This window comes from Anopheles gambiae, chromosome 3, assembly GCF_943734735.2.
Source record: "Anopheles gambiae chromosome 3, idAnoGambNW_F1_1, whole genome shotgun sequence".
NCBI lineage: Eukaryota > Metazoa > Arthropoda > Insecta > Diptera > Culicidae > Anopheles > Anopheles gambiae.
In genome coordinates, this window is record NC_064602.1 from 96,973,028 (window position 1) to 96,997,285 (window position 24,258).

Here is a 24,258-nt window from a genome sequence, read left to right on the forward strand (position 1 = left end):
ATAACTTGCAGATACTAACAACAGGAACAGTTACAGCATAACACATGGCGCATCTTCTCTTGTTTGTGTACTTAACCGCCGGTTTCTAAATTCACCATGACTTTGAATTTGAAACATTTCGCTGTGAAATATTTCGTCATCGTTCATCGTTCGCGTGGACTCTACTGCACAACATTACATGACAGGGCGTTTGACAGCAATTCCATTGTCAGTGTTGGTAACAAGAAGAACAAAAAGATCCCGAATCTTTGCGACGTGTTGTTCGATTGGAGTGCGTTGAATTTATCGTAGAAAAATCGACCGCACAATGCAAGGACCGGCCGTTTTCATCGATGCCGAGATCGACGATCAGGTAGGGCAGCCGGGAATTATGCAGACCAGTGCACAGACGGAGCGGCAGCACGGATTGTCGCTACCATACTGTTGTCGGCGGCTGACGATTGAGGTTATGTTTTGCTCTGCGTTTTAGGCACAGGAGCTGCGCCAGTTCCTGAAGGGCCTGGGCGCCGAAATCAGCGAGGAAAAGTCTACCAAGGGCATCGAGGATGATCTGCACAAGATCATCGGTGTGTGCGACGTCTGCTTCAAGGACAACACGCACTCGCCGGAAGAGATCGATGCCGTGCTGAACAGCATCGTTTCCATCATTGTGTCGATTCCGTTGGAGCGCGGCGAGAACCTGATTCTGTCGTTCTGCGACAAGATGACGAAAGCCAAGGAGACCAGCCTGGCGCGCGTCTGCCTGCAGTCGTAAGTGTTGACGAGGAAGCTGCTTCTGTGCTGGAATAGTTGACCAATTCCCTTCCCGAATCGAATGTTTTCAGTTTGTGGCGGCTGTTCAGCAATCTGGAGGTAACTTCTCCGCTCCGGTACCACGTCTACTATCACCTGGTGCAGGTAGCCAAGCAGGTCAACCAGGTGAAGGAGGTGTTCACCGGCGTGGAGCAGCTGAAAGCACAGTTCGCCCAGTGCCCGCCGTCCAACGAGCAAATGCAAAAGCTGTACCGTCTGCTGCACGATGTGCTGAAGGATTCGAACAGTGAGCTAGCGTCGAAGGTAATGATCGAGCTGCTCGGTACGTACACCGCCGAGAATGCGTCGTACGCTCGGGAGGATGCCATGAAATGTATCGTGACGGCGCTGGCCGATCCCAACACCTTCCTGCTCGACCCGCTGCTCTCCCTGAAACCGGTCCGGTTTCTGGAGGGTGAGCTCATTCACGATCTGCTGTCCGTGTTTGTTTCGGAAAAGCTGCCAAGCTATCTGGAGTTTTACAAAAACCACAAGGAGTTTGTTAACTCGCAAGGTAAGCGCCACGAATGCAAATCATCTTGCTTCAAATGTAATCGTGTAAACTCCACCGTCCCCCTCAATCCGTAGGTCTGAACCACGAACAGAACATCAAGAAGATGCGCTTGCTGTCGTTCATGCAGCTGGCGGAGAGCAATTCCGAGATGACTTTCCAGCAGCTGCAGGACGAGCTGCAGATCAAGGAGGAAGAGGTGGAGCCGTTCATTATCGAGGTCCTGAAGACGAAGCTTGTCCGCGCCCGGATGGATCAGCGGGCCCGCAAGGTTCACATTTCCAGCACAATGCACCGAACGTTCGGTCGTCCCCAGTGGCAGCAGCTGCGCGATCTGCTGCTCTCGTGGAAAAGCAATCTTACCCTCGTGCAGGAAAACATCAACACCGTCTCTGCCGCTCAGATGGAGCTGGCCCAGCGTCAGTGATTGTGTTGCGAGCGCGCGTGTGTTTGTATGTCGTGAGCGAATTGGCACGGTTTCCGATTTAACACGATTTGCCTGGTGCGTGGGTGGATTCAGCTAGACCATAAACTCAATAGAGACGTAAATTCCGAATCGTATTAAGAAGCAAACAGAAAGTGTACGCCGTCTGGGAGGAGCAGAAGAAGGATTACACGCAAGTGTGTTGACGTTGAGTGTGAGACCACCCGAAGGGGAGTAAGCGGAAGATTTTACATCTTTCTGTAGCAGTGTATCCCCGGTGGGAAAGGTTATCATTCATCGAGTATCGTTCATTCATTTCGAATTTCCATCATAGTAAAGAGTGAAACATCCGGTAACGAACACCAGCCGACGATAAAATAAACTCTTTCACATTATGAACGAAGACTGGATTGTGTATTAGTTTGATTTTGGGATCCGAAAATAAGAAAAGTATCTTCGAGTCTTCGCAAGCTACAAAGTATCTTCGATACACATCGACGAAATCCATCCCCTTTTGAAGGATTCATGCAAATTTGTACATTGAGCTAATCGAGAAATGTACTTCATACAAATCAATTACGGTTTTCTAATCATTACTTTGTTAGTTATCAGCAGAATTAGCATCCTCCACTTACCACAACTGTAACCAGGACCACAAAATCGAAAGGATAACGTTTCGCCGCTCGAAGCCGCCACATGAAGAAAGAACTCAACCGTGCACAATAAACACGCCAAAGTAGCAAAACTGTCAAACACAACACAGCCGTTTCGCAAAAAAAAAACAAATCGTGCGGGAGGAAATTAGATACAAAGGTGTACAAAACCGTGCTGAAACGCATTTGTTAGCCGTGTCGGATTATGTAAAAATATAAACTAAAGAACGCGATAAAACCGAAACAGCCGATCATTGGCCATTGAAGCAAAGCTGCAAAGATTGTACGCCGTTTTGATTTGCCCCCCTCCCCACCGTTCAAAAGTGTCATAACCTCACCCGAAGAGGATAAAGAACACGGCGCAAAGAAGCGCACAGGGAAAAGAGACAGAGAGGTAGCGAGAGTGCGTAAGAGAACAATAGACCGACATTGCATTGCGTTGCTTTGTAGTAAAAAAGCGCAGCAGCTTCTTCTGCCCTCCTTCTGCTCTCACACACGACCACTGGGCACCGTTTCAGAGCCGTCCTTTCCTCCTCATCCGCCAGCCGTGTGGAAGATTCTGCCGGAAAAGGAAACGCAGGCTGGAAGCAGCATCGCCACACAAAGCAGCAGATCGTTTGCACCGTAATCCCAGCCCCGCCAACGCCGTTCACTACTGCGCTTCCCCATCCGCCGTGTATCGGTCGCGCCTGTCCTGTCGCCTGTTTTCGATCCATTCGATCGAGTTCGTAAGAGTAAGAGCGTAAGGAAGAGGCTTCTTTTAAAAACAACAAACCAAACCATCTCCATTGTACGTGCGCGAGTGTGCTCGTTTGTGTGTGTGTGCGTGCAGTTTTGTGTGTGTATATCGCGTACAGCTCCCTTCATTCTCGAAACCCTTCGAGCCGCGCGCTGTGACGAGATTAGAGGTGTTGTTCAGTCGGTTCAGTGCGGCCCAGAGAGTTTGCCAGAGTTAGCGTCAGCATCGTCGGTTCTGATTGTGGTTCGTTTCGAGCCTTTCGATAGCTGGAAGCATCCGGTGGTGGAGCTTGCGGTGGAACCGAGTGGCAAAAAGCGAAACCAATCCCCCGCAACCCCGCAACAAACGTATCGAACCACCAGCACACCAACACTAGCAAAGACCCCGTAGTGTGCTTCATTAGTGTGTGTGTGTAAGTGCGTGTTTCTGTGTTCCCCCGCCCGGTTTTCGCACGGACAGTTCAGTCAGATCCGGACGGAGAGAGTGAGAGGTTGATCCCCATCCAAATCGGCTGCTGGGTCGCGGTCGGAGTCGGAGTGAAAATGTTTAGCTGCCCTTGCCTGAACGTGTCGATAGTCGTAAACGATGAAAACACCGCGGCCGTCATCACCACCAACCACACCGCCGCCGTCGATCCCGGGCCAGTGACGCTGAGGAATGAGCCGAATGGTCTGCCGCGGCCATCGCCAACCGTGATTGCCGCACTGGCGGAAGGAAAATCACGCGAGCTGGTCGGCTTCTTCCAGGAGGTAAGGATATGGAGGAAGGGTACAATAGGATTAATCATTTTGTTTTTGTCATTGGCTTCATCGATTCCATTTTCCTTTTCCCCATACGCTCACAGTGGTGTGAAAACGTTTTCCCCCAAACACAGCAGCAGCAAGCCATGACATGCCGGCCGGTGTAATTATTAACATAGAATAACGTTTGCCCTTCGTTTGCACTTTAATCACCTTGTTAATGTCTAATTTTAAGCATTCTTTGTTGCAATCTCGGTGGAAGCTACGCACGCGACGGGAGAAAATGTTTGGAAAATGCACACGGTTGTATGTTTATTGCGTCGCAAGCGTTAGAAAACGTCACACACAAACGCGAAAAGCGTCTCCCTCAGCAGTGTGTGTGAGTGTGTGTCCTGTTTTTCCCCCATTTTCGTCCTGCCGATCGGTGCAGCGCTCAAAATCGATTTTGGCTCAAGACGCTCCAATCTCTTCGCCGTTCGAATGTGTCTCCTTTGTTTGTTTTGCTTGTTTTGGGACAGAGCGCCTGCACCAACCGCTGGAGGGGGGTGTGGAGTGAGGACTGCGCACCTGGGCAGCTTCTGGACCATTCTGCATTTACATTCACGGAAGATCTGTAGCGCGCGTCATCAAAGCAAGCGAGCAAGCAAAAGAGCCAAGCGGGGGGAGCGCAGTACGAGAATGTTTAGCCCGCGGGTTTGATGTTGAAATTGAAATAGAAAACAATTCCCCTAATCGCAGCGCACACCGCAGTGTGTCTCTAAATTGGACGTGCATTTGCTGTGTACACAGATTTTTTTTTCATTGAGCTTCGCAATCTTATCCTCTCCTTGTCCACAGCTCCTCCCCTCCATTGTACCGTTGTGTTCCGGTGTTTGGGATGAAGCCTGTTGAATAAACATTGCGATCACGACGACACAAGCTCCTCATCTTCGCTTTCAATCGCGATAGGCCGGCAAAAGGGAGGAAGAAGAAGAAAAAGGCTCCCCCTAACCGCTTAATCGGAAGGCCATTGCCGGCAAGCATGGGTATATGGGCTCCTCTATACAATGCAACTCCCTACAGGCCGAGCAACAAACGGAAAGTAATGCTCAAAATGCTGAATGCAAAGCAAATAATCACTTTCCCTGTCGCTACTCTTTAACCGTATCGACTCGCGGAACAACCCGCGGGGAACTGCGTTATCAGTATGAGGTAGAGCAAACCACCACCACACCTCCACCTCCAGCATCGCCGTCACCCTAAATCGAGAGTTATTTAGTGTGGCGTGTGTGCTGAAACGATTAGGAATGCCGGTAGAACACACAGCGTGACGTTGAGGGCGAAGTAAAAGGGAAGAGCTCGGGTTACGTTTTGCGTTATGGATATACCAGATGCACCTCAGGTGTGTGTGTGTGTGTGCCATGATGCAAAGCCAATCCTTGGGCGTCAAAGGAATGACTGATGGAAGACATTCCCGTCGATACGTGTTACTACTAATCACGCTCCTTTTTTCCAATATTTTGTAGCAATCAAGCCGGAACTGACAAAGAAAGCTAATAAAGGGCAATAATGCTTGTTCGATTATCAGTCATCAACATTTGATAAGCAATCGTACTGCTGCTGCTGCTTCGGTATCGCTCGGCCCAAAAATCATCTGTTTGTAGATACGGGTTGTTGTGCGTTGCAAGACCGAACGAATGCATTTTTCCTGTTTTCCATGCGTGATTCCATCATGTAGTGTGGAAGGAAAACAGCAACGACGTCATGCATGGTTTATGCCGGCCGGCATTTTGCTTCCATTTGCTTCCTTGCCACAACATCCTCCACCGCTCCTCACATTGGCTGTTAATTGTGATAATGCATAATTGACTCAACTGGTGGGGGGGGGGATTATCATTTCTTGCGAGCGAGCTGCTGCTCTGCGCGTACGTACTATTGAGCGAAATCGATTAGCCAGCAGCAGCCAGCGAGAGTTGAAGAAACTCTTTCGTTGGCACTCCATTTGCTTTTCGGGTTATAGAAGCCGACACGCGCAATATTTGATTAATAATAGAAATAATTCTTTACTGTGGGTGGAAAATGGGGAAAGGTCGTTGAAAAGGGCACCAAACAATAATTGCCCACCGACTTGCTCTACACCGGATTGTTGGTTGTGTGAGCAGGGCCCTCCAATGGAGCAAATGGTTCAGATTGGCTTTGCTTTGCTTTCTTACATTTAATCGCTCAACGGCACACAGTGCCCAGACCCACGGGCACAGCAAAGGTTTGCGTCCACGCACACGGGCACACGCCATACACACGCACACACTCCCGACTGTTTGTGTGCGCACTCCAACATACGCGCAGGCTGGTTGGCTGACTGGTTGGTGCTGCTGCTGCTGCGTGCATTGAACGGGCGCAACAACCGTGTGCCATCCACTTATCGCACGTCGGTTTTCATCTTGAACGGCGCGTCGAACAACAACAACAACAACAGCAGAAAAAAGGCCCTGTAAGAAAACACGGTCTCCACAGAGAACGAACGCACACAGTTCGTGTGTTCGCTTTTGCGTCCGCTTGTGTCCGTGTTGGTGTTTGGGCCACAGGGCGGCGAAAGATGGAAGTGTTCGCTTCTTTCCACACTCCGTCGCCCAGATCTGGTCGGTTTTATTCTTCTTCTTCTCATTTTTTTAGGGTGCTGCAGCAAGTGGCAAGACACACACACACAGACTCAGACACCAACGCGTCCAAAAGGGGTTTTCTTTCCTATTAAAGGTTGGAGAGGGGTTTTTTTAGGTCGATTTCTTTCGCTGCACTTTTCGCCGCTCTTTGTCGTGTGCGTTCCCTCCCCTGCTTTTACCACAGAATATGACCTTTTGATCTATTCGATAATGAAAGTGCTTTTGCTCGGGAAGATGAAACGACGCTGGTTTATATTGCACACGGCAAAGATAGTTCTAAACAAGCAGATGGAACAGACCACGATGCTTGTGCCGGTTTTTTACTTTTCTTAAAGACAATTTATGAAGAATTAATACAAAAATAATACACCCTCAGCTTGGAGTGGAAGGCAACGGGAATATCAAATTAATTTATTTTTGTCTTTTCTTGGCTCTCTCTCTCTCTCTCTCTCTCTCTCTCTCTCTCTCTCTCTCTCTCTCTCTCTCTTTCTCTCTCTCCATTTTCTGTCGAGCGTGCACAACTTCCATCGCAAAAACCTTACCATTAGGGCCCCGTGCCGGCATATAATATCGCTTTGTTTGGTGCGCGCTGTAATACTAAACCTCCCCCCCCCCCCTCCCCGTTCCTCTCATCATCCCACCCACAAACCGCCCCAGAAACGAGCAACGCAAATGCATACGGAAATCAACATACCCACCAAATAATAAGCAAAAAAAGAGCAGCAAACTCTCCCATCCAATATATAAACAGATACACACACATGCACGAAAAGGTAGGGCAAGGGGTGGCTAGAGGGCGGCCGTAACAGAAATACACACACACACATACCTCTCGCCCCACCACCACAGGGCCGGTCTCGGAACGCGCAAACGTGCGCACCGAGGGAACGAAAATATAATCGCGGGGCGAATATGACGCGCTCTCGTCTGTTTCGTAGGGGGGGGGGGGGGGGGAGGAAGGAGAGTGCCATTGGAGGGGAGGAAGAAGGGAAGTGACTTAAGTTCCCCCGGCACATCAGCTGAGCGTAAAAGGGATGATAGGTTGCTTTAGTTGGTTTTTGTTTGTCTTTTTTTTGTATTAAATGGCAGAGCGAAAGCGAGAGAGAGAGAGGGAGAACAGTGGCTGCCTAGCGAGCAAATTTGCAACAAAAACTTATGAACAAAATCGATTGGTATATTTTAGAGCATAAAGTTATTGAATTAGAATAAAATATGACAATATCATATAATGACTTCTCGAAATTCCCTTTTCGCTGTAGGTTGTTGGACCGTTCCAGGATGCAAGTGTGACCATGCAGCTGACGATGATGCTGAAGACAATCCCGTGCGACGAGTGGAGCGTCTGTAAATGCCTAAACTGTGGCTGTGTTGCCTTTGCACGGGCTGCCTCCAACCCGGCCAACATCCTCATCAATGGGACACTATCGGTAAGTGGTCCCCCCTTCTCACTCCACCTACATTCCATCCGCCTAACGCACGCCACTCCCCTTGCCATCTTTCCAGGTAACGCCGGAGGAAATCAGCCGACGAAAAGCGCAGGAAAACTATTCGCCCGCGTACAGGATCGTGCTGGACGTGCGTGCGGCCGATTTCCGAGGCTTCTATCGGAAGGATCAGTACCGCAGCCTGTTCACCGCCGCGGCCAACACGCTCGACAGTACGAACGATCGCAATGAGCTGCTCGAGTCGCTGCGCGCGTTCATGCGCGCAGAAACGCAGCAAGCGAACGAGCGCATCGCCCGCTTCACGCAGGAGATGAACGAGCAGCTGAGCAACGTGCGCGATCGGGCCGAGCAGGACTACCTGTTCCTGGCGCAAACCTTCGTACCTGAACTAGTAGATAGCAAAAGTGGCGCCGGCGGGCAGCAGCGCTCACCGTCCGCCGCCACCAGCCCGACGGTGGAAAAGTCGCTCCAGCCGCTGCTAACGAGCTTAGGCACACCGACGGGAGGTGTTGCTACTGGGGCGGCAGCGGCGGCCGGTGTTGCCGGCAGTCAGATGGAAACGCCGCCCCCGACCCCGGAGAGTATGCCGATGTCGACCGGCAACAGTCCGCCGTCGATCGTGAACGGTAACGGGACGAGCTCGGCGGGCCAGCCGGAAGCGAACGGTGGTGGCTTCAAGCTGGTGGGCGCGGCCGGCAATCAGCGACCAATGTCGCTTAGCAACAGTGCCGCCAACTCGATCAACAACAACAATACTGCAAACAGCAACCAAGGTGCCATTAGCAAACCACCAACTCAGCAGCAGCAGCAGCAGCAGCAGCAACATTCCATGAGTACAAATCTCTTTGCCAATCAGGGCAGCGCCCTGGGGACGGTCGGGTCCGTGCCCGGGTTGGCCGGCAGCGTCGGCAACCTAACCGGGGGCGCTGCACATAGATATAATAGCAACAGCGTCAACCATCAACGCTCCCAGCCGATGATGTTCGACTCGGACTGTCTGTTCGACATTGATGGCATGGAGAATGACAAGACGCCACCGCCGGATGATATTTCCGACGAGGAAGAATGTGATTATAATGGTAAGTGTGCGGGGCCTTTTCCATTTTACGAGAGTGCAGACAACAATTTAGCTCTTTTTCGCTCCATTCCACAGATACATCCGACAATAATAATCGGTCGGAAGGCGGCATGTTCATACCGCGCCATCAGTACGGACGGCAGAGCAGCTCGATTGCGAAAAGTCTTCCGATTTCGATGCCGAAAATGATGACCCCGTTCCGTGCGAACGAAGATGATCTCGATGAGGTAAGGAGTTGTAATGGTAGTGTTGTTCCAACTGAAATACTAATCATTTCGTGTTGTGTCACCCTTTTTCTTCCAGATGGTTGAAGATGCGGTCGACATTGCGGCCAGCATCAAGGCCATCGCCAAAAGCGTCCATGGCGAGGCGGTGTTTGGCGATTTACCACGCCGTCAAATCCAAAAGTTCACCTCCCAAATATGAGTGTGAAGAGCGGAAGAGGAAGGGGAGGATCTCATCTTCTCATACATTTTTTTTTTCGATTGGCTCTTTCTCTGATGATGCAGGTAGAGTGGGGGGAAACATTCACACACACACACATGGGTCGACAACCTACAGAGACAGACAGCGTTAGGTGGACAAAGGATTCGTTACGATCCGGATCGTGTGGTGATATGTTGTCATCGTCATCTCCGTGTGTGAGTGTGAGTTGGTATGTGTACGCCGCGGGCTGCCGAAGCCCGTCGTTTTTTTCCCCTTGTCCGGAAGTCATTTGTCATCAATTTACTATATTTTGGCATCGTTCTTTGCTAATTCGTGTATTTTTTTTTAAGTTTTAAGATTTAAAAAGTATAAAATTTTAATGCGTTTGTTTGTGTTATCGGTGACCAAACGGGGACGGTACACAGCAAGGATAAGAACCCCGCGTGGAGGTGCGTTTGTGTGTGTGCGTGTGTGTTTGTGTGCTTTAGTGTTTGGAAAACGATCCCTCCCACCAACACACTCACTCGGGAGGGAAATATTTTCTTTTACTTCTAAATTTAGTCACTCTTATTTTCATCCCGCTCTGTTTCCTTGTTGGCTACATGAGAGGTAACACTTTTCATGGCTCACGCCCACCACTCCCCCAAAACCACGAACTCAAATGTACGAGTTTGATCTATTTTTGAATATCTTCACACAACCATCCACACACACACACACACACACACATACACACTCACGCGGCCAATCGGGGATGGATTAACCATGTTTCACTTGAAATAATCATGTGATTTCGAATTTCCACCAGTAGAAGAAGCAACAGAACAGTGATTGTGGAGCCGAACTTTGGTTTGAATGTTGGCTTACGAATACAAAGATCGCATTGCGGGAAGAAGGATCCCTCAACACCCTTCCAACGCTTCGGTTTAGTTCAACGTCATGCATCCATGTCACCACTACCGTATAAAGTGACTTTCCGGTTAATTTTTAACTCGTTACAATATTAGTGTTTACGGCAAAGCGAGAGCAGAGCAATGTGAAGGCATAAGAGAACGGAAAGCAGAGAATGTGATTAATTTGGGAATGGATTCAGGCCGCGGCAAGCGATAGATAGTAGTGTAGGCAGAGTCAACAGAAGCAACCAATTAGCGAGTAAGAATAAGAAAGCATGTTACAATCACGAGAGATCATGCGGAGGGGAGGGGGGAAAGATCGTTACGACAGTAGCACACGAATCAAGTGGAAGGCAACCCAGCGGAAAGCTGTCGACAGTAAAGTGACGGTCGCTGTTGCAATGTTTTGTTTTGGGGGGAGAATGTCGTTTCCTGCATAATGTTAATCTCTCTCCCTTCACTCTCTCAATCGTGAATGCTGCGGCTTGCGGAACCGGAAGCCGCCGGATCTACGGCGTGGAGATGCCGCCCTGGCGAGCACACACCATCCTCAACGCATCTCCCTCTCCCATGTTGCCATGTTTTCAAGTACAATAACGCGCATCCAATGTTATATTAATCCCTACAACCTGTGGGTCCAGTTTGTTTGATTAAAAACGCTACTCTTATATAATAAATCGTCGATTTTATACACGAGCAAAGAAGCACCATGCTATCATCACCACCCTGCCCCTCCTTCCCTCTTACTCTGTTTTGCGGGGTGAGATGGCGTAGGATGGCGAGTTTTGAGCCCTTTTCCCGGTCGGTTCGGTTGTTTCGTACAGGACCTACGTACACTTATATACACACAAATAGACAGAATACCTCGTTCGTTCACTCCGAATCAAAACGGACAATGGGAAACTTCCCTACATTTCGCCCATATACCGTGTCCACCCCGAAACAGACCCAACAGTGGACGTACCACGTTTCCTCTAAAACTAAACTACCTCCAAACAACAACGCTCGTTCTGTTGTATTGTTCAATTTGATCCGTTTCCAACTTCCGTTGAGATGATGATGGGGTTTTTTTTAAATAACTTCTCTTCAAGGGTTTTACAGGAATTCGCATAGTTGTGGGACACTTTATTGACTCTTTCCTATTTGAAATGAACTTATTGTAATGGGATTTGTGCTCTCTAGAATCCTTGTTGGACAAATCCAATAGGAATTTCAAATGAGCCTGACGATAGAGTCCAATTTCCAGCGTATGAAGTTCACATCCAATAAGAAAAGAGTCAAGAAAGTGTCCCACTGCTATGATAACTCCTGGAAAACCCTGTAAGTGGATATGATGGACTTACAAAGAACGTTATCAATCAGTAATGGCAGAGAGCACCAGATCGCCGGCCGAGAAACAATCGTCCAAAGCAAACGGGGTACAACAGCTAATCAGAGTGTTTCATTATCACGCTGTCGAACTTGTGGGAAGATTTTAGGAATCCTCTTTGGGGTGGGGAGGGATGTTTTCCCAAAAAAAAAGGAAACAGAATGGAGAGAATAGTAGACCGGATCCAACGATTATTCACGCATACCTAGTAACGTGTTATGTTATATACGCCCTACCTATATATTAAACGAAAAGCAACAAAGTGGAAAGAGCAAACGTTTTAAGATGCATAATAATTTTTTTCTGCGAAAAACTAAATCCGCACAGTCGAGTTACTTCTGTACGTCCGAAAGTAGTGTTTGAAGAAGTAAAAATGCATTTATTTTCCAGCTTTGTAGGAGGGAAGCTGCGGCGGTTTAACCAACCCTCACGCCTGCGAAGCCAAATACTCCTGGTAGCGTTTCTCCTGTGCCTGTTGCAGCTTTTGCAGCTTCTTCAGCTGGCCCTTGCTGATCTCCTTCCCTTCCAGATCGTGCGTGGGCAGCCCGGTCGCGTCGTCGAACGCCGAATACTTGTCCGTCTCGCTGCGGAACATATCGAGCGGGTTGATCTTGCGCTGTGCGTCCTTGGCCGCCTGAGCCGCGGCCGCTTCCGCCTTTTTGCGTTCCTTTTCCGCTGCCTTACGGTTTTCCTCGGCACGTTTGGCTTCACGCTCGCGCAGCAACACCTCGGCCGGGACCAGCTTCAGCGCGGACGGCGCACCTTCCCGATCTTCCAGCCGCACGCCGAGCCCGGGCAGCACATCGTCCCGAAGCTGATCGCACAGCTGCAGGATTTCGGTCGCCTTCAGACCGCGCGCCTGCTCCCGGACCGCATTGCGGAACTCTGCCAGCGCTTGCAGGTAAGGCATAACGGTTTGTTCGAGCTGGAAAACACAAAAACCGAAAATCATTTAATATAGAGCCCGGTTAAAGATCCGTTTTTGTTCTTCTTCTACTTACGTCTCCAGCCATTCCCGTGCCATCACCGGCCGCTCCAGCGCTAATGGGAAACCCGATTCCACCGCGTGGCCCACTGATGGCGCCGAAAATGTGCAACAAATCCGTGCAGTAGGCGGCGACACGCCGCAACAGAAGTGCATTGAACCCGGCCGACCGGTGCTCCTTGATGTACACGTTGCAGGCGGACACGAGCCCCCGCATCACGTCCAGCGCGGTCCGCGTGTCCACATTATCACAGAGCGCCTCGTGGATGGCGGCACGTGCGTCGGCAAACTTTCGCTCCAGCTCCGCCTCCACCGGTCGCCAGCGATCGAACGCGTCCCGCGCCGGTCCGGTCTGGACGTGGCGCGTCAGGTCCTTCACGTTCAGGAAGAACTCGTTCAGAAAGCGCTCGTACTGGACGGCCATCTCCATCGTGTTGTCGGAATAGTCCAGCGTGTCCTTCCACGAGTGCAGGAGGAAGGCGAGCCGCAGCTGCGTCGCCGTGTGCTTCTCCAGCACCTGCTGGATCGTGACGAAGTTCTTCAGCGACTTGGACATCTTGCAGCCCGCAATGGTGAGATGGCCGGTGTGTAGGAAGTACTTCACCCACTCGGCACTGCCGTCGTGCGCTTCGCTCTGCGCCAGCTCGTTGTCGTGGTGCGGGAACTTCAAATCCACGCCGCCGGTGTGGATGTCCAGATAGTCGCCGCAGATGTCGGACGCCATCGCGGAACACTCAATGTGCCAGCCGGGCCGTCCACGGCCCCACGGACTGTCCCACCACGGTTCGCCCGCCTTGCTGCTCTTCCACAGCGCAAAATCGTTCGCCGAACGTTTCTCCGTCAGCCGGTCGGCGCCGATGCTGAGGTCGCCCTCGCCCTCCTGCAGCTGCTTCGCGTCGCCGTACGCTTCCGGGACCAGCTTCGCGTAGTGGTGCTGCTCCCTTCGGTCGAACCCGGCCACGTCGAAGTACACCGAGCCGTTCGCTTCGTACGCCAGCCCGTTCGCGATGATCTTCTCAATGTACGTCACGATCTGCGGCACGTACTCGCTGACGCGCGTCAACACGTCCGGCTGCAGCACGTTCAGGGCCGCCATGTCCTTGTGGAATGCGTCCTCCCAGTAGCGGGGCAGCGTCTCGAAGATGGCATTCTCCGTTACCGACGAGCCCTGCTTGCTGTCCAGCAGATCCGCCAGCGGATCTTTCGAATCCTGCAGGAACTGGTCCTGCGCCTGCTGGATGCGTCCCTCGTCGCCCTCCTTGACCGCGAGCGACAGATTGTCCACGGCGGCGGTCAGCTTCTCCAGCATCCGGTCCATCATCGTCTTCTTGTCTGCGTCGGTCGTGCGGGCCAGGTTCTCGCGGAACGTTGCCATCACCTCCTTGCTGTCGTCGAGCAGCCGCTCCAGCGGCATGTCCTTGGACTGCTGCAGGTACCGCTCGTACAGATGGTTCTGGCGCGCCCGCTTGATGATCTTGTCGTCGATGTCGGTAATGTTCATCACGTACAGCACGTTGTAGCCGAAGTAGTCGCTCAGCACCCGGCGCAGAATGTCGAAGCTAATGTACGACCGGGCATGGCCCATGTGGGACGCATCGTACACGGTCGGCCCACAGCTGTACCAGTGCACGTTCCGGCCGTCCCGCGGCACGAACAGCTCTTTCCGCCGGGTCAAACTGTTGTACAGGTACAGCTTCGGGGCGGGTTTTTCCTCCGGCGCCTGCCACGTCGGTTGCACACGTTTTGCCATTTTTTTTTGTCGCTACCTGTTTGGTCAATTTCAAAGCGGAACGGAGATTTTCTTTGCAATTAACGAGACAAACGGTTGTAGCGGAGGCAATCTCTGGCGTATGGAACACGCAATCCGTATGTTTGTATTCGCCTAATCCGTTGTAAAGGAAAACAGATCACTTCTGCAGGCCGCCTCCCACTTTATCCAAACTGTGCTCGGTGGAGAAAGTGAAGGAGCAACTGTCAAACTGTGTCTGATTTGTTTATTTTTTAACTTTCGGTAAAATAACCACTTTTAAGCTAAAGCATTTTTGTTAAAAATTCAAAATCAAAGCAAAATAATTATTTTTATTTGTCGCATTCTAAAATTATATTTCTTTGAACTAAAAAAAATATTAAAATAAAAACTCAATTGAAATACGACACATTGAAACTGGCAACACGGCCACATGGCACCGTCACTTTGACAGCTCGCTGCTGAATTGTCAATTTCAGTTCAATGCGTTGCTGTCACAGGCCTTTTCCGTTTCCTCTTTAACGAAGCGCAGTCAAGATGAAAGCTAAAGGAGTGGTAAATTTCTATTTTTCCTATGTTTTTACGATAATTTGCAGTGAAATGGATGTGAATTTGCATGACAAAGTGTGCCGCTTGCTCGGCGGCTATGAAACGTGCTGAAATTTGGGGCTTATTAGCCCTTTTTCATCGAAATTCCGGGTCTTGTGTTCATCGTCGGCAAAGTGACAGCGGGTCAGCGCAACGTTACCGCAGTGTACCATGTTGTTGATCTGCCGCCGGACCCAAAACTTTCCATCCCATTTCGTTGCGATTTCCCATTCTTACGCATGATGGCCTTTCTCACCACTAATCCACCTCCAATGTGTAATTTCAGCTGAAAGAATACCAGGTGATCGGGCGCAAGCTGCCCTCGGAGAAGGAGAAGAACCCTCCGCTCTTCAAGATGCACATCTTCGCCCCGGACCACATCGTGGCCAAGTCGCGCTTCTGGTACTTCCTGCGTCAGCTGCGCAAGTTCAAGAAGGCAACCGGCGAGATCGTCTCGGTGAAGCGCATCCTGGAGAAGACGCCGCTGAAGGTGAAGAACTTCGGCATCTGGTTGCGTTACGATTCGCGCTCCGGTACGCACAACATGTACCGCGAGTACCGTGACCTGACCGTTGGCGGTGCCGTCACGCAGTGCTACAGTGACATGGCCTCCCGTCACCGTGCCCGTGCCCACTCGATCCAGGTACGGTATTGCTGAAACGTGTCCTCTCGGTTGTGTCCCATTAACACGCTGTTTTTTTCTTTCGCCTTCGTCACTTTGCAGATCATCAAGGTGGAATCGATCGCCGCGTCCAAGACGCGCCGTGCGCACATCAAGCAGTTCCACAACTCGAAGATCCGATTCCCGCTGGTGCAGCGATACCACCACAAGCGCTACCGGAAGCTGTTCTCTTACCGCCGCCCGGAGACCTTCTACCAGTAAGGCGGAAGAAGCAGCGGCGCACGGCACTTTTGAGAAGACTGTCATCATACGTATCGCCGCCACAGCGCCACGGATTCGTCCGCATCAGCCGCGTTGTGTTCGCGTTTGGAGTGAGTGCTGCTGCTGCGTGTGCACGATCGGTTGTTGTTGTGGTGGTGCGTGTTTACGGTGCGGTGTGATGATGATGCTGTGTGTATTCCTCTGGTTGAAGTGTTAATTTGCACCGGAAATACAGTTGCGGCCCCCCTTCTCTTTCCATCCACCCCAGGGGGGGAAGTCTTTGAGCAAAGTTGAAACAAAAGGAGAGGTGAATAAAAGAAGGAGTATGGTGAAGATATACCGTATCGTCAAACTGCTGGTGTGTTATTCAATCTCTGCGTGTGTATGTGTGTTGTATTGTTCCCTTTAGACAACAACTCAGCTCAGTTTCGTTTTGAAAACAGTTTGCATAGTCGTATTAAAAAACTCTGAGCCGCATTTGATGCCTTTTGTTCCGTTCCATCATCCCATTAATTATGTTGGGGTCCTTTTTACATTCCCAATACATAAACAAGTAAAAGCTACTCACGACAACAGAACAAACTGCAGCCTCTCTTTTCCCATTTTCATAATTGATACATTTTCGTTTATTACAGATTCATTCATGTATTCGACACAAGCTATACTTTACAATACTACCAGAGGGGGGAAAACCGGTTTAAAGGCGATTCGTTCGCTTTTTTGCTTAAAATAAAGCACCCATACGCGTCGATGCTGCACATACAGCTGGGGGCATCTACAGTTAATCTTACTTCATCCAGTAATGTGTACATAATAACATAAACTTGATTTAACTAATTCCTCGTCCTTCGATAAAACAATGCTAGGACGGACGAACACATTTCTTCTTTTCCGTTGAGAGATTTCGCGTACAACACAAAAACAACTTTCACGCTTGGAGTGGAGCAATAACAATACGAGCGAAAAAAGAACACAAACAAATAGGAACCAGTATCTATCTCCATCCTATTGCCTATTGCCTATTTATCCTGCTCGTCCGAGATGAGACAAACCGGACAGAGATCATCCCGCTGGCGGTACGCTTCCGACTGTTCGTCGATTTTGTGGCAGTTCAGATGATAAATGTTGTAGCAGTTCATGCAAGCACTCAGCTCTTCCGTTGTGCCTGTGGAATACAAATAAGAAGAAGAAGAAAATTCCCAAATTAATTTAAATCTACGCCGCCATGGCAACCACGTGCGAGGAACCGCCATCTTGATCCACACGCGTACCGCTTTTAGAGCATACGAAGCACGTCCGTTTATCCATCGCGGCAAAAATGTTGGTCACCGTAGCTGGCTGTGGTCGTGGCCGTCCAGCGGAAGTTCGGGCCGTGGTGCTACCGCTACCCCCCGCTGCTGCCGCTGCTGCTGCCAGCGGTTGGGGCCGAAGAGGAGCAGGTGGTGGCGGTGGTCTCCGTCTCTTCGCAACGGCGACGGGCGGCGAGTAAAGGATCGGTCGCTGGTGTGTCCGTTTGGAGGCGCGGGCCGCCTGGTACTGCTGCTGCTGCTCGTAGTAGTCCAGCTTGCCGTAGTGGAAATCTTTCCGCTCCGTGCTGTAGCAGCTGCGACGCTTCCGCTCGCTCTTGCGCTCCTTCATCGCTTTCACTTCCTCCGGCAGGAAAATCTGAAAGTAGCGCAGGAACGTTCGCTGCTCCATCTCGCTGATGCTCGTCGGTCTCGGCTCGACCGGTTCGCCAGGATCGGGCAGTGCGGGAAACTCGGCCGACGGAGACGAGCGACGATCGGACGACTCTTCCGACGTGTGGCGTCCCGGCCAGGTCGGCGTGGAGGATCGGGAGTTTGACGATGAGCCAGAGGAACCCTCGGACAAGTGTTTCACTAGCTTACTGCCACCGGGAATGGGACCGGCGCCCCGTTTGGAACTCTTCTGTTGGTTTGAGATGACGCTCACCTCCATATTAGGCCGACCGGAGCCACGCTTCTGTTTGTTCAGTGCCTGGAGCAGATTGCTACGTCCCCGCCTCACCGCCGCCGTATTCATTAGCTCCGTGGGTTCCTCCTCCTCCTCCTCATTGCCCGAGACATCCAGCTCGATCGGTTCTTCCACCTTTTCCGACAGCACATCCTTGCGCTTTGAAACGCGCCGCTGAATAATGGTTGGCTGTGCCGGTGGTGGTGGCTGCTGCATCTGTTGCCGCTGCTGCTGCTGCTGCTCTGCATTTGCCATCCGTCTCGCCTCGATGGCGGCCTGTTTGGCGATGGACACGTACTTCGAGCCTTTCGGTGGGCGTCCTCGCAGTCCCGGCATCCAGCTAGCCCGATTGCCGACAGATTGATCCATCGATTGCACCGACTTGCCGTCCGCTTCCGCCTCATCCTCGGATGTCTTTTCCGGCGTCAGCAATGAATCCTGACCATCCTCTTCGTCCACATCTACCTCACTTTCCTCTTCCTCCTCCTGGTCGACGTCCTCCTGCTTCTCTGCTTTAACAGCCGCAATCGGTGGTGGCTTTTGATCGGCAATCCCCGCAAACGGACGCTCCTCGATGGTGATGGAGGAGTCTGTGGACGGCGCTTGTGCTCTTCCAACAGGCTGGGCCGTTACGAGCGGTTTCAGACAGTTTCTGGCGACCGTATGCTTGTTTTTCCTCTTTCCCTCCGCTATGCACAGCACCGTGTCCCACTGGGCGTTATCGGTGTGGTTCGAGTCGCGCCGCTCCACATCTTCCAGGTCGATCTTTTCGTGCGTCACCACCACCGCCAAGTCTTCGTTCGCTGCTAGTAATGTTTCCAAACTAAAAGAAAAGTAAAGAACAAAACATAATAAATTACTGTTTTTTTAAGAAACATTCACAAACGGTTTTGGAGCGTACCTGTACTTTTGGGCCAGTTCGGCCGCACTCAAGCGGGGCGAGATGTGCTTCGGGACGGTGCCGTTCAAATCGGTTACATCATTAAAGGCCGCCAGGTGTCGCGACACGTACCCGCACACGATGTCCTCCGAGAGCGCTACCTTCCGCTGCGACTGGACGGTCATCTGGAAGCGCTTCACCCGCTCGGACAGCTGCCGTACCACTCCCTCCTGCTCCCGGCCGATCGATAGAATTTCGCGTTCCAGCTCCAGCATGTGTCGCTTGATGATTGGGCGCTGCCAGAAAGAAAAACGTCGCAGCAGGCGATGTGATGTGGTGATGGTGCGATGTAGATTTGTAGATTTCAGCAGGCGAGCGGAATTCAATTTTGTGGTTAATTACACCAATCCAACACGACCAGAAGAAACGGACAGTACGCGGGAGTAGAAAAGAATTAGGTTCGTGATTAGGCGTTATAGATTGTGGCAGCTTGAAAGTGACAGTTGTGTGAGTGTTTTTTTTCTACTCTTTGTACTCTTTCAATGAAATTCATTCTTCCACTGCTGCTTACCTGATGCATCGCGAGAATATTGATTTTAGAGGCCAAAAACTGTCAAACGGAAGAAACACAGGGAGATTGAAAGGTTTAATTTGCTGTTCAATTTTCCTTCGGCCGAACGCGGGGCACGATGTCGCACGTTTGTGAAATCGTTCGATTGTGAGTGAACAAGCAGAAGCACCCCCCCGCAAGACGAGGGGTGAACCAGCAAGTTTTCAACCCTCACCACCACCACCCTTCATTACCTGGTGCTGTATCACACAGTCCCGCAAGGCCCGCTGCAGATAGATGATGCTCTGCAACAGTTCCACCGGCATGGCAAACTCTTTCATCCACTCCCATTGTTCCTGCATTTCGGGCTTTGGCTTGGGGGGACACTTGTCTGAGAAGGTTTTTTTCAGCCTCCCCCAAGAACCGAACCCAGAACACACCAACCGTTGCGACGAGCGACAACAAAACACTCCTGGGACCGCCGTGCAACCGCGAAAGGGGAGGAAATTGCCGGAAACAAGGGCGAGTGGGTAGTAGTACTCGCAGCACACCAAGGAGGGGAGGAAACTGGGCAAGGGAATAATACAATTCACGACCGATTTTAGCACGGATTACGAACGAGCGGATGCACTGCTTGTTGGCCTTTCGCGGTTTTTCTCTGTGTTTCGAACTGTCAAATGTTTTACGCTGAATCGCTCGCCATTGACAGCCGAGAGTCCACGCGAGGAAGAAGAACGCGAAAACAATCTGGCCCCGTGTGCCTTTTGAATTTCAGCGGATGGAAAAAAGATGATTTTTTGGTGGAGGTTTGAAAGGGAATGAGAAGAATTTGCCTGGGAATAGAAGGAAATTAAAGAAAATTAGGGCATCGCAAAGGTAAGTCACAATATTTCCCTTTTTAAACTGAAATTTAACCGTTGCCATTTGTAACGAAATATGCGACGTCATTGCTGACCTCAACGACCATTCGTATCCATTTCCGGGTCTTGTTTTGATCCTCTCAGAGTTTTCTGGGATACCATGGGACCATTTACTTGTTTTAAATCACTTAAAACTCTCCTCTATTGATCCCCTTGTGTGAAGGACAGATTTGAATGTAACGTCATGCGAAAAAAGCAATTTCTTCCTCCTCTTCTTTCGAGTGGTATAGATTTTCTGAACGACCCAGTTTGGGGTATGTTTTTGTTATACCCCTTTTTGCCACTTCGACTCGTATGTTAATGCGCATTTTTGTATCTATTGTAACACAATCGCATCGAGTCACCAAAAGTTGGGCCAAAAGAACCAAAGTTCAGCATAGAGAAGTTCTTTTTCTTCCTTTTCTTCTTTGGGACTGTCTAGCCCTTTGTAATGAGCTAACAAACCGTAGCAGAAGCGTTAATATGGCATAACGGATCAATGTGGGAAGCGAATTATATCCGGTTATGACCATGCAAGGCTCGTCCATCCTTTTGAACCACCAGAATGACCATTCCAGCAAATAAGTACACAAGCGTTTTCTTCTTTGTTGTCTTTATCATTTATTTCTTCACAATAATGCCCACGAAAGCAAAGTTAACGTTTCGGAAGCGGTTTCTCCCTGCGGCTTTACATACTATGAACACTTAATTACCAGCTTTAGCTTTAGCTAAAGCTGACCTTGACCCGTACCCGGCAGTGATGCGACTATCGACTGCGAACAAAAACAAAATTACAATTAACTAAATTCCTTCTAATGATGAAACGGGCAGCACGTTAAGAAATCGGCTACCACCTTGAAAGGACGTAGAATAAATGTAATAAATAACACAAGAAATCTTGGCTTGGCTGGATACTGGCTCACGATAGTAACAGAAAACTAACCACAAAAAAGCAACATTAGCTAAAAGCGTACGGAAAAAGCCGCACAAAACGGCGATTACAGCAAAAAAAAACCTTCGCTAATTATACTGCCACCCGAAAAAGGTGCTCCCTTCCCCCACTCCTAATGACGAATCGACCACCACTCCGTACAACCATTGTGGTTAATCGCACACGGTAGCAAAATCAATCATTTTCCTGAGTTAGTGTTGCTGGAGTATGTGTGTGCGCTCGTTCTCCCGCTTAAAAGATCATCTTAAGCGCGGACAGTAGATGGAGCGATACGAGCCCCCGGTAGAGGTAGTACAGGTTCAGCTTCAGTATGCACCACTGCTCGCGCAGACAGGTGGTCAGCTTGCTCCACGTGTCGCCGGCGGTGAGATACTCCTGGCTGCCGATGCTCTTCACGCAACACTTGGACATGACCCAGAACGCGGTCATGCGGTTCTGGGTGCGCAGCGTCGTCTCGATGCCCCGGATCAGATCGTTCGTCTTCAGCACCAGCAGCATCTGTCGGTCCACCTTCTCGAGCACGTCGGAGATGTGCGGCAGCACCAGCTTGCCCTCGTTCTGGATCATTTCCTTCTGCAAATGGCATCGAATGCAAACGTTACTCCACACACAAACACACACATGGAACGGGCGAAACAGCGACCACTTACCTCCGCATCGTCCTGCTTCACCTTGTCCACGCCGTGTATGACCGAGTTCCAGGGCCGGCCCGTCACCATGCACGCAAACAGGCCCCACATGCTGCCCTCGACGCCGAGCGCCTGGGCGTACTTCTTCATGCCCTCCTGGTCGACGCGCAGTATGCTCAGCCACAGCTTGGAGTAGTTGTAGCGGAACTTTTCCGTCAGATCCGCGTACAGCCCGTGGTCGAGCAGGACAATCTCCGTGCCGCCGTTCTGCTCGCCGCGCCGCACCAGAATGTTGCCCGGATGCGGATCGCTGTGCACGAACCCCTTCAGGAAGATCATGTTCGAGTACAGCTGCCCGATCTTGTTCGCGATGTCGTACGGGTCGAGCTTTTCCCGCTGGATGTACTCGAGATCGTTCACCTGACCACCCTTCGTGTACTCCATCATGAGTACGCGCGGTGTCGTGTACTCCCAGATCACGCCCGGGATCTTGAGCCACCGGTAGTGGCGGAACATCTCCCTCACCTTCTCCGCGTTGCGGCCCTCGTTCGCAAAGTCCAGCTCCATCGGCAGGTTGCGCTTCGATTCGTCCACCAGCCACTGGAACTTGAAGTCGGGGAAGGTCCACGCGACCAGCTTCACCAGCACCTCCATCGTCTTGATGTCCACGATCGAGTTGCCCTTCACGTACGGGTGCTGCACCTTCACCGCCACCTCGCGCCCATCCTTCAGCGTCGCCCGGTGCACCTGGGCGAGCGAGGCCGTCCCGAGCGGTTCCGGATCGAACGATTCGAACAGGTCGCTCGGCTCGACGCGCAAATCCTGCCGAATCACGCGGTACAGATCCTCGACCGGGTTCTGCGGTGCGTTGCTGTGCAGCACCTTCATCGTGCTGACGTACTCCGCCGGCAGCAGGTACTCGAGGGCGCCGATGTGCTGGCCGACCTTGATGTACACGCCCCGGTTGGTGCGGCACAGCTCGAGCAGCCGCTCGGCCGCCGCCCGGTGTGTGTCGCTCTTCACCTTGAGGTATTCGGCGGACTTTTTGTCGGTCCACTCGCGGCTGTACAGGTTCGCCTGGTAGGTGGTGGCAATGTCGAACACGGTCGCTCCGGCACGCCCGAGCCGCACGATACCGACCGAGTTGATGTCGTAGTCGTTGGCGTGTAGGCTGAGCCCGGTGCCGAGCACCGCGCTACCCACGACACCGTACTTTAGTGCCCTTCGGAAGGACATCTTTCTGTTGGGAGGGTTCAGAGGTTTGTTGCACTACGAGCTACTCGCGACTTTTCAGAAGGCTCTCACATACGCCTTCTTGTGAGCCTTAGCACTGTTTAACACTCACTAGGAAGAGTCTGGTCGCGCTGTGTCTAAAAAGAAAGAAAATGCGCGGAATTAATTAGCAAAGAATCGTAAATGAGGAAAACAATTTACGAGCAACACCAAGCAATAACAAAGTAATGAGTGTGTTGCTGTGTCAGAGTGTCCCAAAAAAAAACAAACGATTCGCCCACTTTCAGCATAATTACTCCTCCGCAGGTGATTCACTGATTGTTGCGTTTCCAAACCCCCGCACAAAGCAAAGGAATCCGGAGAAAGCTGACCGAGCTTCAGCTCACATCAGCTGGGCGCGGGCCACCGTGTTGACTGTGATGATGAAATCGTCGTCGTCGCCCGTCAAGCAAGCACGCGATACGCACGCACCCACCCACCCATCCACCCACCTGCCCTGCGGAAGGGCCCTCGCGCACTCACGAACATACGGGAAGCACTTACGTAAATAAAATCAAACAAATAACACCACCACACTACACCACCCACTTACCACTCCAGCTACACAAGGACACGGGTGCGGATCGTCAAGGATGAAACCGTGTCCGTTCGACTCATCCGCGACGGGACTGGCTGGCTGGCTGGCTTGCGCGATGAGTCCACGCGGCAAACGCTCTGGCGTACAGATAACGGGAAAGTGTGAGGTGTATTCGATTCACGCACGTGAAAGCGCACCATCTCGCGCATAGCTCGCTCTCCGGCGCGCCATCACTGTGTGCGTGTGCTATCGTGTTGCTGCTTCCCTCCCCCCACTCCTCGTAAACATGTTCCTTGCATCACACCACCACCACTACTACCACCAACGCGTGCGATCATAATGGGACATGTTTTTGTCTGTTCTCACCCCACCCCAACCAGTAATGCTCGCTGCGGAAAGGGATCGGAATGTAAACATTGCAATTGTGCTGCAATACTATTTTGGGATTTTGTTTCGACGATTTTGTGGCAGGACTTTACGAGAAGGAAATATGTTGCGCGAAATTGCAAAAGTATGTTGGGAACGGTATGCTTATTTTCTTTGAAAATTCGCATTTTATGCTCCTTGACGAAAGCGGCAGCCAGTTCGGCGGGCAACTGTCAAACTTCGGAAACGTCAAAAACCGCCGAACGAAGAAATGAACCGGTTCGGA

General features: G+C 51.1%; 6 protein-coding genes across 10 annotated transcripts; 3 read left to right on the forward strand and 3 right to left on the reverse strand.

Annotated features, from left to right (window-relative positions):
* The first annotated feature begins 178 nt into the window (after positions 1 to 178).
* On the forward strand, positions 179 to 2,130 carry LOC1280407 (eukaryotic translation initiation factor 3 subunit M). The gene is made up of 4 exons (XM_320254.4): positions 179 to 352; positions 470 to 750; positions 825 to 1,306; positions 1,381 to 2,130. Exons 1-4 carry the CDS (start codon positions 308 to 310, stop codon positions 1,728 to 1,730), a joined length of 1,158 nt encoding a protein of 385 aa, XP_320254.2. The 5' UTR covers positions 179 to 307; the 3' UTR covers positions 1,731 to 2,130.
* A 367-nt stretch (positions 2,131 to 2,497) lies between these two features.
* On the forward strand, positions 2,498 to 12,027 carry LOC5668010 (uncharacterized). The gene is made up of 5 exons (XM_001689187.2): positions 2,498 to 3,868; positions 7,758 to 7,925; positions 8,002 to 9,022; positions 9,097 to 9,248; positions 9,325 to 12,027. The coding sequence occupies exons 1-5, from the start codon at positions 3,662 to 3,664 to the stop codon at positions 9,445 to 9,447; spliced, it is 1,671 nt and encodes a 556-aa protein (XP_001689239.2). The 5' UTR covers positions 2,498 to 3,661; the 3' UTR covers positions 9,448 to 12,027.
* Positions 12,028 to 12,062: 35 nt separating this feature from the next.
* LOC1280406 (cysteine--tRNA ligase, cytoplasmic) lies at positions 12,063 to 14,676 on the reverse strand. Its single transcript, XM_320253.4, has 2 exons — positions 12,711 to 14,676; positions 12,063 to 12,634 (listed from the first exon to the last, which is right to left on the reverse strand). The coding sequence occupies exons 1-2, from the start codon at positions 14,442 to 14,444 to the stop codon at positions 12,137 to 12,139; spliced, it is 2,232 nt and encodes a 743-aa protein (XP_320253.2). The 5' UTR covers positions 14,445 to 14,676; the 3' UTR covers positions 12,063 to 12,136.
* A 168-nt stretch (positions 14,677 to 14,844) lies between these two features.
* Positions 14,845 to 16,264, forward strand: LOC1280405 (large ribosomal subunit protein eL20). Its single transcript, XM_320252.5, has 3 exons — positions 14,845 to 14,996; positions 15,316 to 15,672; positions 15,754 to 16,264. Exons 1-3 carry the CDS (start codon positions 14,979 to 14,981, stop codon positions 15,910 to 15,912), a joined length of 534 nt encoding a protein of 177 aa, XP_320252.4. The 5' UTR covers positions 14,845 to 14,978; the 3' UTR covers positions 15,913 to 16,264.
* A 242-nt stretch (positions 16,265 to 16,506) lies between these two features.
* Positions 16,507 to 20,101, reverse strand: LOC1280404 (uncharacterized). The gene is made up of 5 exons (XM_320251.5): positions 19,571 to 20,101; positions 19,338 to 19,376; positions 18,788 to 19,062; positions 17,184 to 18,709; positions 16,507 to 17,077 (listed from the first exon to the last, which is right to left on the reverse strand). The coding sequence occupies exons 1-5, from the start codon at positions 19,676 to 19,678 to the stop codon at positions 16,932 to 16,934; spliced, it is 2,094 nt and encodes a 697-aa protein (XP_320251.4). The 5' UTR covers positions 19,679 to 20,101; the 3' UTR covers positions 16,507 to 16,931.
* A 710-nt stretch (positions 20,102 to 20,811) lies between these two features.
* Positions 20,812 to 24,207, reverse strand: LOC1280403 (aarF domain-containing kinase 1). Of its 5 annotated transcripts, none has more exons than XM_320250.3 (3): positions 23,622 to 24,207; positions 21,818 to 23,166; positions 20,812 to 21,740 (listed from the first exon to the last, which is right to left on the reverse strand). In XM_320250.3, exons 2-3 carry the CDS (start codon positions 23,030 to 23,032, stop codon positions 21,399 to 21,401), a joined length of 1,557 nt encoding a protein of 518 aa, XP_320250.2. In that variant the 5' UTR covers positions 23,033 to 23,166; positions 23,622 to 24,207; the 3' UTR covers positions 20,812 to 21,398. The 5 variants fall into 5 exon arrangements, with proteins under 5 accessions (XP_320250.2, XP_061515955.1, XP_061515954.1 ...); XM_061659971.1 differs by having other exon boundaries at positions 24,086 to 24,199; XM_061659970.1 differs by having other exon boundaries at positions 23,573 to 24,079.
* Between the last annotated feature and the right edge of the window lie 51 nt (positions 24,208 to 24,258).

Excerpts from the sequence above, each read along its gene's own strand:
- LOC1280407 (XM_320254.4), top strand. The coding sequence starts at position 308 with ATGCAAGGACCGGCCGTTTTCATCGATGCCGAGATCGACGATCAG. Across the intron at positions 751-824 it reads GCGCGCGTCTGCCTGCAGTC|TTTGTGGCGGCTGTTCAGCA; the intron begins GTAAGTGTTGAC and ends GAATGTTTTCAG. Across the intron at positions 1,307-1,380 it reads GGAGTTTGTTAACTCGCAAG|GTCTGAACCACGAACAGAAC; the intron begins GTAAGCGCCACG and ends CTCAATCCGTAG.
- LOC5668010 (XM_001689187.2), top strand. The coding sequence starts at position 3,662 with ATGTTTAGCTGCCCTTGCCTGAACGTGTCGATAGTCGTAAACGATGAA. Across the intron at positions 3,869-7,757 it reads TGGTCGGCTTCTTCCAGGAG|GTTGTTGGACCGTTCCAGGA; the intron begins GTAAGGATATGG and ends TTTTCGCTGTAG. Across the intron at positions 9,249-9,324 it reads ACGAAGATGATCTCGATGAG|ATGGTTGAAGATGCGGTCGA; the intron begins GTAAGGAGTTGT and ends TTTTTCTTCCAG.
- LOC1280406 (XM_320253.4), bottom strand. The coding sequence starts at position 14,444 with ATGGCAAAACGTGTGCAACCGACGTGGCAGGCGCCGGAGGAAAAACCC. Across the intron at positions 12,635-12,710 it reads GCACGGGAATGGCTGGAGAC|CTCGAACAAACCGTTATGCC; the intron begins GTAAGTAGAAGA and ends TGTGTTTTCCAG.
- LOC1280405 (XM_320252.5), top strand. Across the intron at positions 15,673-15,753 it reads CCCGTGCCCACTCGATCCAG|ATCATCAAGGTGGAATCGAT; the intron begins GTACGGTATTGC and ends GTCACTTTGCAG.
- LOC1280404 (XM_320251.5), bottom strand. The coding sequence starts at position 19,678 with ATGCAGGAACAATGGGAGTGGATGAAAGAGTTTGCCATGCCGGTGGAA. Across the intron at positions 19,377-19,570 it reads ACTGTGTGATACAGCACCAG|TTTTTGGCCTCTAAAATCAA; the intron begins GTAATGAAGGGT and ends TCCGTTTGACAG. Across the intron at positions 17,078-17,183 it reads CTTCGTATGCTCTAAAAGCG|GCACAACGGAAGAGCTGAGT; the intron begins GTACGCGTGTGG and ends TGTATTCCACAG.
- LOC1280403 (XM_320250.3), bottom strand. The coding sequence starts at position 23,032 with ATGTCCTTCCGAAGGGCACTAAAGTACGGTGTCGTGGGTAGCGCGGTG. Across the intron at positions 21,741-21,817 it reads TGAAGCAGGACGATGCGGAG|AAGGAAATGATCCAGAACGA; the intron begins GTAAGTGGTCGC and ends TGCCATTTGCAG.